We start from the raw sequence: 12,059 nt of genomic DNA, 5'->3' as shown, positions 1-12,059 counted from the left end.
ATTTTTAAAGAGATATTTATACTAGATTTTATCAAATTTTCACGTAATTATCTAATTAGAACACTATACTATTTGTTATATGAAAATAAATTTCATTGGATTATATTGAGTTGGCCCAACGAGTTAAATTTATGCTTAATTATGTTTTATTAAAAATTAGTGGAAATACATATACTATCACCCCATGCGTTCGCATTTTTATACATAATAAAAAAGGTAAGTACATATTCAATTACTTACAGAAGTGTTATCACAAACGACATATTAATTATTAAAATAAAGGTGAACTGATACGAGATCGGTGTACACGATTATAGTTATAAAAAATAATATCATTCACTCTAGTATTGGGACTATAAACAGCATATTTTATTGTGACAGCTGCAAACATTATTGCTGTTCTAAGTATCAATACTTAAACAACAAATATTTATTATGTATGGTGTATCATGCCAACCATTCAGATAAAACAATTTCGATTATTAAGAATTTTCTAAGTATGAATTTCATTATCTCATTTTTATCTTCAAAGTAAAAGTTCATTTCTACCATTGTTTTTATATTCATGGCGTTTTTGTCTCAATCTCATTATAGGTATATTTACACATGTGTCTGATCTTGCCATTTAATGTTTCAACTATTAATCGTTTTATTTTAAAAAAAATCACAATAAAAGAATATATTAATGAGTACATAGAAATTTGATTAATGAGTCAAACTTCTTTTTCAACATGACTTTTAAAAGTCTTAAAGATAGAAAGAGCTTATGATTTTTCAGCAAAGCAATAAATCCAAGTTTTCATACAAAAATTATCATTGAAGGTGAACAAATACCTTTTTTTTCTTTTTTACAATTAGAGATAGGTGTGATTGCTCCACAAATATCTACTTGAATTAATTGCAGAAAATATCTACATCAATAAATTGCAGAACCAGTGTAGCCCTCTAAGTACTTTTCTTTCTAGGTGCTTTCATCATTGGCAAAACATGTACCATATCTTGCTAATAAAATGTATTTGGACCTTAAAAATTCAAATGTCCGTATCTACAATGCCAAAGATGCATTATATCCTCTGAAACTGTGTGGAAACAAGTGGATTTGGTAGGTGGAGAGATTGCATGCAAAAGAAACATGTGATCGAAAGATATTCTGATTTCGATAATTAAGCCATTATCATAATGAACACTTTGCACTTGTCATGCTGAAGAAGAATACCAAGACCCTTTTTCTTGTAATTTCCTAATACTAAGTAAGTTGTCCTTAAAACTGGCACAAAAAATACACCAGTAATAGTATAAGTGTTGTCATTTATGTGTATTCGAATATTGTCTTTGCTTGTTACATCTATACTGGAATTATTGTCCAATTTGGCCGAATATTTGTAATTTTCACCAAGAGTTTAAAATAAGAAACTCCTTCTATGGCAAACGTATAATTCAACAAATAAGAAACTTCAAATTTTTAATATTTGATTTTTGAACTTCGGAATCTCATTTCTTTTATGAGTAGCAAAACAACTAGATACACTATTTTACAAAAAATGCACCAACGTGATTATATATATATATATATATATATATATATATATATATATATATATATATATATATATATATATATATATATATATATAATCTCTTTGTGTCTTCTTTCACTCCACCATTATTATCATCACCTTACAGGAATGGCCTACCATGTGTGAGATCAAAAGAAAGCACCTCGTGCCTATTTTAATGGCTGAATTTTTGGTTACCTAATTTATGTATTCATATATGTACGTCCATTGTTGCTGTCTGAATAATCATTTTCAAGGCAACACCTCTTCGTTATTACTTTGTTTTGTTCAAAAGTAATAAATTATAGTTACATTTTTAAGTATTTTTGTATAAGAAGTGTTTATTGTTGTAAAATGTACCTTTTGATGAGTTTTTTTGAGAAAAATTTAATGAGGAGATACAGTGACAATGAAATACCAATTTAGCTTATATAAGAATTAACATCACTTTCAACTTAAAATATCAAGATATTAAGTTTACAAACTTTCTTTTTTATTTTTATTCTATAAGAAACTAAGACTCACATTTATATTTTTAACTCTTTATAGATAAAATTATTTTTTATATTTTTTTCGTGTGATAAAAGACTATTTTAAATAATTAAAAAAAAATCATAAACAATAATGTAAAATTATTAGAAGAAAAATAGTACTGATCGTTACAAGTTTAAATAAAAGATATAACATATATGAAGACAATGTATTCTTTTGTATATAAATATTAGTAGTAGAAAAGAGACTTTATGTCTATTTTAAGAAGAAAAATAACATTATAGTAACAGTGGTTATATAAAACAAAGTGGTACTTCTTTTGAATAATTTATTTTTATTTTGTAATTTAAAATATAATTAAGAGTAAAACAAAAATGTTAATTTGTATTCCTTTTTTATATATTGTTCTAGTTTTTCTTTAATTTTTAAATACAATTAAGAATAAGATATAAATAAAAACTTTCTAGATTTACAATAGGATTTACTTGAGCATATTTTTTTAATTATACCATGAGTTAAAAGTTATCTTTTATATTAATTTTAATTTTATTTGTTTATATATTTAATATGTAATCTATAATTTGAATAACGATAATATTAAAACAAACATATGAATTACATATTTGTGTGAATGAGAAAAAAAAGAGAGTAGCTATATTATGAAATATTCATGTTTGAAGTTATTTTTAATGGATTATCTTCATTATTGTTTTCTCTATTATTGCATACAAAATACAATGATAATTTTATAATTAAAAAACTAAAGATAATAAAAGTATATAAAAAGGAAATAGGAGTATCACATGGCTATATTATTATTCATTAATAATTGAGTATTCTGAATACCAACATAAACAATAGCAGCTAAAATACAAATATTTTTTGTAATTTTGGAAATGAGACAAGGTCAATTTTGGAAATGTGGTCCTGTTTGAGACTCATATCACATTTTGTTTTTATTTTCTTAACTTTAACACAGTGACTCAAAAGTGGTCCACTTGTAGCATTCTTTTATTTTCTGCAATTAAATTAATTTATGAGGTTGTGGAAAAATATTTTTTTTTCTGGCAAAACTACATTTAAAAAAACATAAAATAAAAAATTATTAAAAAAATTAATTAGATTTTTTAACCAAAATTAATCATAGACAGAAATAATATATACACGCTAGATATAACAGTATATTAAATAATTTATGAGGTTGTGGGCATTTGCATTATGATACACCAGTTTTATTTTATTTTCTTATTTATTAAAATAAATCCCTTCCCACCTTTTTTTTTGTATTAATTTTCATTTCTTAGAAAATAAGTTGTTTATTTACTCGCATTGTTGGGTCAATAATTTACTGAAATAAACATACGAAGTTGATGAGAATTTAGAAATGAAATATGAGATTTTCGAGACAAGAAAGTAATTTTTTCTTTAACAATAAATGGACTGAAAAAAAAAGAATATATGTTTTGACTCAGTTTATTTTTTGAGAAAAGCTTTCTAAAAAGTTTTTTAAGAAGTAATGTTCTATGAAATTGAAGCAAAACACGAAAAGTAATGAATAAGCAATATTTTATTGATATTTAATTTTTTATCTTTCCACAAATAAGCACAATGTACTCTTATTTTATCTTAATTAACACTTAATATTTTAATAGATCTGTCCCTTAACTGCAAGTTAAGTTGCGGTTAATAATTGAAGAATAAATTTACACCACTGATTTAAATTTAAGTTGAATGTTATCCTGAATATTGTGTCTAAAATATTTTTATATGAAATAAAAGATAAAAAATTAATGAAAAAACAGAAAATTAATTAACTAAAGACACGAAAAAAAATAAAGAAAGAAAGAAACTAATATCTACTGAGAAAGTTTCTTTAACATTATATTTAATGTAATTTTTATTTCAGTTAGAAAATTAAGACGAGTTTAACTTAAATTTAAGATTTTTTTTTTATAATTTTTAAGTCAAAAGTGAATTTTGATTTTAATTGATTCTGATATTTTTTTTTAAATTACCAAATATATTGATTTAGTGTGATTAAGATGTTTCAATTGAGAGAGTTACTTGACCTGTGTTCTCCATTATTCCTTTTGTCACCCTCCCATAAAAATGAAAAGATTACTTCATTTGTATTCAAATTCTGCTACAAATGCTTACATTCTTCTGGAAAAACAAATGTTCATTTCTTTTTTCTAGAAAGTAAGAAAAATTTGCCTTATGAAATGCATCTTAATTTTATTTTTCTCATGCTTGTGGATTATATTTAAAAGTATTTCTTTTAATCTTTGATCAAGAAAAAGATATCATAATAAATGCAAGTCATTAAAATCTTTATAATGTTTGTAGAGTATGTTCTACACACATTTGAGGGAATTAAATATACTTTTATATCTTTACAATATTATTTGGTCTGAATTGAAGGTTGACTAAGTCGATTTGGTCTCAATGTTAATGAGTTGGTCCTGATCGAAGGTCGATAGAGTTCGTATCAATCGAAAGTCGATCAAGTTGACGCCAGTTGAAAGTGGATCGAGTTGACCTCAATTGATGATCGACTCAAGTTTACCCTAATCAAAGGTTGGTTGAGTCTGTCCCAACCAAAAGTCATCCCAAGTCTACATAAAGTGAAGGTTGACCTAAATTAATTTTGACCGAAAGGATCCAAATTACTACCGACCAAAAGTCGGCCCGGTCCATATCTAATTAAACATTATATCAATCTCACCAAATTTAATCTACTTTACAAAAATGGATTCGATTTAAATTTAATCTAATTAAATTAAATTGAAAAGATTCAAATATAATTAATCTAGTTAAACTTAAATTATAAATTCAATCAATTTATTAGATCATAATTAAATCTAGAATGGATTTTGGAAAAACCATTATATCAAACCTTAATAAACACTAATATATATATATATATATATATATATATATATATATATATATATATATATATATATATAAATATAAAATTAATTAATTAATATTTTTTAAGAATAAAATTAAAATGAACATATTCTATATCCCTACGTACTTATATTTTCTTTTTTTCTTTCTTAAGATATCATTCATCTTAATTTGGTCATCATTTGGTTATCATGATATTTGAGAATAATTCAAATGTTAACCATCTAAACATTATATTAAATAATGTTAATCGTTGAAAATTCAAATCAAAATTTAAATAAAAATATAAAGTTAAGCATATTATAAAATTAAAATATACATAAATTTCTTTTTAAAATTTTGGGTCAAAAATAATATCAATTTTCTATCTGGGTTGAATTTATTGGTAATAAATCTCCATACTGAATTTCTCCTCAAAAGATTCTGATTCTGATAATAAACTTATACTAATAGAATATGAATCAAGAATCCTAGATGTAAAGATTCATTATAAAAAAAATTCTTTTTAACCAAAATTATTTTAGACAGCCATGTTGATCAATAATTCGGATAAAAATAATAGTATAAGAGACTGGGTATCAATCTCGTACTCAATAAAATAACAATAAAAAGGTGTTCTGATAAATATAATATCTCTAAGTATGAGATTCTATTATACATAATAATATAATTAAAAAAAAAGTGACACTCTTTTTCTCTCACATTTTCCATGCTTAATACAAAATTTGACTACAATAAAATATGACTTCTATTAGTACACTTTTGTCCACTAACTGCAATAGCCGTCCCATTCATAAACCCTAACATCAGAATTATATAAACTGTAAAATTCCTGAGAATGTTCTATGAGAAAACTTGAAAACTCTGATCTGAAAATTATAATATATTATTAATTGAAGGTTAAATATGTTTTTGTCTCTTAACTTGTGATGAATCTTGAAATTAGTCAATTTCAAAACTTTAGACTAATTTAGTCATTTATCTTTCGAAATACGTGAATTTAGTTATTTTAATCAAATTTTATTAAGTTTATTTAACATTTCAAACGTATTTCATAATAATATTTGACTTAATATTAAAGTAAAAAAATGTGTCAAATAGTATAAACAACTCAAATATAATCTTGAAATGCATAAAAAATTTCAAATAAATCTAACAAAATTTGATTAAAATAACTAAATTCACATATTTCGAAAGATGAAAAACTATATTGATCAGAAACTTAGAAATTAGAAATGTACTAAAATTCAAAATTAAGTGAAGAGACTAAAAAACGTATTTAACCGTTAATTTAACAGATACTATCTATTACAATCTGATATCTTCATCTGATATAAGATAAGATCAAGTTACTGTGTTAAAATTTACATAAGTTTTTTTATTTTTTGGATAAGAAGTTACTTGATAAGCAACTCTCAAACGAGAAACAGATCTTCAAGTTATTTCTTTCATCTTAGTCTATTCACTAAAAGATCTTTTATATTATTTATAAACTGAAACCGAATCAGTTTACATTCATCTTTGTCTCAAAATTCTAAATTTGAAGTGGCCACTATTGAACACGTTTTCGTGAAATTAGGTATACATTTTCCGATCTGAGAGGCTACCCAATTGGCTATATATAGTAACGTTTGGTGTGTTTCTGCTCTGAGTTTGGAGAAGCAACATTTGCACACCAAAAGTGGTGAATTCTGTTTCAGTTCATGCAACTGTTTGGTCTCCCCATTCTCCTACCCAATTAGCTTCTGTATATTTTCTTGTGAACAAAAATGCAAACCCTTGTGTCTTTATCACACTCTCCTTCAACTCCACACCTTCCAAACTTCACACCAAGGCCAAAGTTCCTTCCTCAACTTCACCACTCCTTCAATGCCTTCTCCTTGCCCCCATCTTCTCCTCTGCACCTCACTGCCACAAAGTCTCCACCTTTCTTCATTTCCTCTCCCAAACTTTCCTCTTTCAGGCTCCTTGCTGCTTCCATCTCCGATGCCAGAAGTGATGAACCAGCCAAAACCAGTGGCTTGGTTAAGACCCTTCAGCTTGGGGCCATGCTTGCCCTTTGGTACCTCTTGAACATCTACTTCAACATCTACAACAAACAGGTTCTTCACCTTCATCCACCATTTTTCAAAAAGACTAAATTTTTGCATACAGAGATCTCTTATGATAAAATTTGGACTACATGGCATGAAAAAACTGGCAAACTATGAACACGTAATGATTTGAAAGCACCTGATAAAAGTTTTATCACGTAGAATATGTAGTATTAACAAGCTCATAGACTTGCAAATAGATGTATAGATTTGAAGTTTTAGACACAGGAGGGTGTCTTTAATTTTTTTTTTCTTCCTTTCTTGAATTTTATTTACACTCTTGATTTTGCTCAATTGCAATGCACTGATGATTGTGTATTAGGTTCTAAAAGTCTATCCATTTCCAGCAACAGTTACAGCATTTCAATTTGGCTTTGTGTCACTGGTGATTAATTTAGTCTGGACTTTCAATCTCCACCCCAGACCCAGCCTCAGAGGTTCACAGGTACTTTGGGAGGTGGAAAAGGGTGCTCCATCAATTTGTGTGGTCAAGATTCTCCGGATTTTTCTGTGCCGATTCTCTGTTAGAGCTTTCAAAATACACCGATGATTATAAAAGATATCTAAAATACCAATATAGTGTATTTTTATTGCTCAACAGAGAATCGCACAATAAAATCCGACAAAGAATCTGGACTTGTTATCGCTATGTTTCAAAGCATTAATTTTATTATCATATCTGTGCTTGCAGCTAGCAACACTCCTTCCACTGGCTCTGGCTCACACATTAGGGAATGTCTTGACCAACATTAGTCTTTGCAAGGTTGCTGTATCTTTCACTCACACAATCAAAGCTATGGAGCCTTTCTTTACCGTTCTTCTTTCTGCCCTTTTCTTGGGTCAGGTAATGTTCAAGTCTTCACTCTGTTTCTCTAGTAAAGTTTGAAATTTTTTTCTTCCTTGAAGCTATGCAAGTTTATAGTGATTTCATGTACTCATGCAGTGAATTAATAATACGTCAGTTAACAAGTGCTTTTAAAGTAAATAGCTTTCAAAATAATCACTTTTTTAGAAAGTAGATGTAATTTTCCTAGCAGAAATAGAAAAACCACTTATTTTTGGAAATAACAATGATATTTTATCTATTAAATTTCAACAACTTTCTCTTACAACATGATGTGTCATCTTCTAAGTGATTTTGAAATATTGAGAATGAAAAAAATGAAAAACTAGTGAACCACTTAAAAACTGCTACTTAAGGTTGTAAGAGAAAATTATCAAAATTTAGTAGTCAAAAAATCATTTTCCATTTAAAAATATGGAGACTAAACAGACATATAAAAAACAAAAAAAAAATTATTTTATTAAATAAACACTTACTTTATAAAAAATGAACACAAACAAACATGTCAATATTATGTGTTTGAATATATGACCTACCCATCAACCCATTCTCATGGCAAAGTCAATGACTAGTTTGAATTTTACCATAGGCAAACAACAACTGTTGTCAAATGATTCAGTGTTAGGTTTGAGTAGCATTCTAGGTACTACTTAACCAACCCTAATTTGGCAGTTTTTTCTGTTATTTATTGGTTTTTCTTGCATCTTATCTGTTAAGATTCTTTGTTAACCACCCATTTGTGAATGGTAAGGGATAATATCATGATCTTGTTGCTTTCAGGGAAAGTGATTGATATTGGTCACACTTTTAATACTAACCACATCATATTTTCTTTGAATTGCCATGTTCCAATGAAATTTAGAAACTTGTCTCTTTTTTGTCTTATTCATCAATCATCGCTACAAAAAGTCATTTTTATTTTTTTATTTTTTATATGAAGTGAATAAACTTATTTTTATTTTTTATATGACAATAATATCAGGGTATACACATTATTTATTCATATAAATTGTCATCTAATTATATTTTTCATCAGCCATACTAAATCATAAGTATTTGAGCATTTTTCAAATAATGTAATGGTTTTGAGGTTCTTACCTTCAATTTTGACCCTTAAATGAACAGATGCCTACTCTATGGGTGTTTTCTTCCCTTATACCAATAGTTGGAGGAGTGGCATTGGCATCAATGACCGAAGTCTCTTTCAATTGGTAAGTAATCACCACACTAGAACTGTTGCAGATTCTTTGCTGAATAATTCTTGTACCGATCATTTATGATACACAGATACAATACACATATCGGATATGACATACATATGATATGTTGATACACTTATTTTAAAATAATATACAATATGTGATATATGAATATCGAAGAATGTACACAATTCGTAAAATTATGATAAATATATTATTACTATTATGTGAATACAAATTAAAATCAAATGTATTAAATGTTGTCAAACTAAAAAAATTATAAAGTATGTTTATTATAGAAGTATTACTGCTTCATAAATTAGATAAGTATCAGTGGAATATCCTAAAATATTGGATATGAATATGTATCGGATACAGATACGTAACATAAATTGAAGTATGAGTGAATTATAACCGATCACAGTATAATATATCAATATTTTTTGGTGGTGTAGTATTGATTCAAGTGTTTGGCATGTTCTGTCTCTAAACAGGATTGGCTTCATCACTGCTATGGCAGCTAACATTACAAATCAATCAAGGAACGTTTTGAGCAAAAAAATGATGACTAGTGAAGAGGTATGGAATTTCCCCAGATCTGCATAGTGCAAAATCTTTGTTGTTTTTATCACATATTAAAAATGCTACATTTAAATTTCTTAATACCATTTAAGTTTTTTTTTTTTTTTTGAAACTAATTACTCTCTCACATTATTGTGTTGAAAATGAGGCTCATGATTTGAAGCGTGTTCTTGACAGGAAAGTTTGGACATTATCAATCTCTATGGAGTTTTAACAATGATTTCCTTCATCTTGTTGGTTCCATATGCCTTACTTGTGGAGGGTGTCAAGTTTTCTCCTTCATACCTGCAATATGCAGTATGTGTCTACAATTTATTTATTTTTTAAATCATATGCTTCTTCCATTTATTTTTCCCTGATAAGAAAATGAAAAAGAGAAAAATTCAGTATTGTGTTCTTTCCAATGCAGGCAAGCCAAGGGCTGAATGTTAGAGAGTTATGTATGAGATCAATTTTTTCTGCATTCTGCTTCCATGCATACCAACAGGTAAGGCCTTTCAAATATTGTGTTGTTTAATAACTTTAGAAACAAATATTTTAAGAAAAAATTATAATTTGAATCCTATTTTTTTACTTTCATCATTTACTTTTTGACATAACTGAATGTAAGTTATTGATTCTTTTAAATAAAAACTAATGATATACTAATTAATAACTTCCACTAAATCACGTCAGAAAATAAAAGATGAAAATTAAAAAATAGAGTCATAATATCATTATTTTATTTTAAAAACACCAAAAGTGTTGGAGCTAAATAAGTGCGATTGATGGCAGGTTTCATATATGATATTGGAGATGGTGTCACCTGTGACACACTCAGTTGCAAACAGTGTGAAGCGTGTGGTTATCATTGTTTCTTCCGTCATCTTCTTCCAAACTCCTGTCTCTCCTGTTAATGCACTTGGTAAGTCTCCAATGGCCATAACATTCAAAACACATGCATGTGGACCAAAATGGGTACCACTTGGTAGGTTTGTGACTAGGAACGCACCTTAATATTGAATCTAAGTTTAATGTCGAGTAAAAATAAAAAAATTGAACATCATATAAAAATGAAGACCTATAAATTTACTATCTTAAATTTTTTTAACGTTTTAATTTAAAAGTGGTATCAATCTCTCATGTGTGGGTTAGACTTATGTCTCATTGGTCATGTATCTTTTTAATTATATATACTTTAAACTATTTTTTTATTTTAATATATTTTATATATTTGACATCTCTAAAAAGTTTTATATATTTATATTAAAATTTGGTATTTCTAAAATATTTGTTAAAAATTCGTCATTATTTGTGAAAATATTTGATGAAGATCCGTCACTATTTGTGATGACTTTTTTTTCGTGTGGTGTGCATGTGAGAACAGGAACTGCCATAGCTCTATTGGGAGTTTTCTTGTACTCGAGGGCAAAGAGGATGAAGCCGGTGCAAAAGACAAACTGAGGCACGATAACCCTTCCAAAGTAAATATTGTAGACACATGACAACAATTGATTTTTTTTTTCTTTTTTTTTCTTTTCTTGGTACCACTATTATAAATTGAAACTGAATTTTAGTAAATAATAATACAGGAGTTCAATTGGTGCCCCTATAACTTCTATTATTAAATATTTAACATAGTGTTACCGAGAGTTTAATGTTTATGTATTATTGGTATTAATATATTTAACTTTTCAACCACACATAAATAATTGTTCTTTTTTCCGGACCAAATATTTAAAGAGGTGGAATCTTCAATAAAATTGATTGTGTGTGTATGTATGTAAGAAGTTGAATAACTTTTTTAAGTTTTAATTTCTTATTATTTTTTTTTTATGAAGATGAACAAATTTTTACAATTTTAAAGATAAAAATTAGAGAGAAGCTCGAGTTTATATTTGGAGTTCAAGACTCACTATTATGATGTTCTTTATACTAATAAATTTTTATTAAATTTTAGGAGATAAATAAGAAAGATAATGTACTAATGAATTATGAACAAATTTATATAAAATATTAAAATATTAAGTTCCAAAATATTTACGTAGAATTTTCTATAACATTATCAAAACAATTTAAGACTAAGGTTGATCACTTATTCATGCCTAATTAATGATGACTTTTGGAGATAACTTAATGCATATTTATTCAATTATGCTTTTCGAAATAACTCTTTTCATGTTATTTAAATTCAGCATTGCTAATTGATTTGTTATTCATGTTCGTGTAGTCAAATAATAGCCACTATTTAATACTTTTTTAAGTAGTTATTGTTCATTTCTTAGTTGTTCCCACTATTCAAGAAGATAACAATAAGAATATAAACTAATATTGAAAAACAAAAATGACTTACGATCACTATTAAAGAAGATATTTAATACTAACCTTACATAAACTTTAC

The 12,059-nt window shown here is 26.9% G+C and overlaps 1 protein-coding gene across 1 annotated transcript; it reads left to right on the top strand.

The window, feature by feature from the left end:
- Positions 1-6,493: 6,493 nt before the first annotated feature.
- Positions 6,494-11,363, top strand: LOC114181505 (phosphoenolpyruvate/phosphate translocator 2, chloroplastic-like). The gene is made up of 9 exons (XM_028067979.1): positions 6,494-7,063; positions 7,377-7,499; positions 7,746-7,898; positions 9,024-9,109; positions 9,592-9,676; positions 9,857-9,976; positions 10,089-10,166; positions 10,454-10,583; positions 11,046-11,363. The coding sequence occupies exons 1-9, from the start codon at positions 6,731-6,733 to the stop codon at positions 11,120-11,122; spliced, it is 1,185 nt and encodes a 394-aa protein (XP_027923780.1). The 5' UTR covers positions 6,494-6,730; the 3' UTR covers positions 11,123-11,363.
- Positions 11,364-12,059: the final 696 nt, after the last annotated feature.

This window comes from Vigna unguiculata, chromosome 4 (genome assembly GCF_004118075.2).
Source record: "Vigna unguiculata cultivar IT97K-499-35 chromosome 4, ASM411807v1, whole genome shotgun sequence".
NCBI lineage: Eukaryota > Viridiplantae > Streptophyta > Magnoliopsida > Fabales > Fabaceae > Vigna > Vigna unguiculata.
This window is presented reverse-complemented; position numbering and strand designations above follow the sequence as displayed.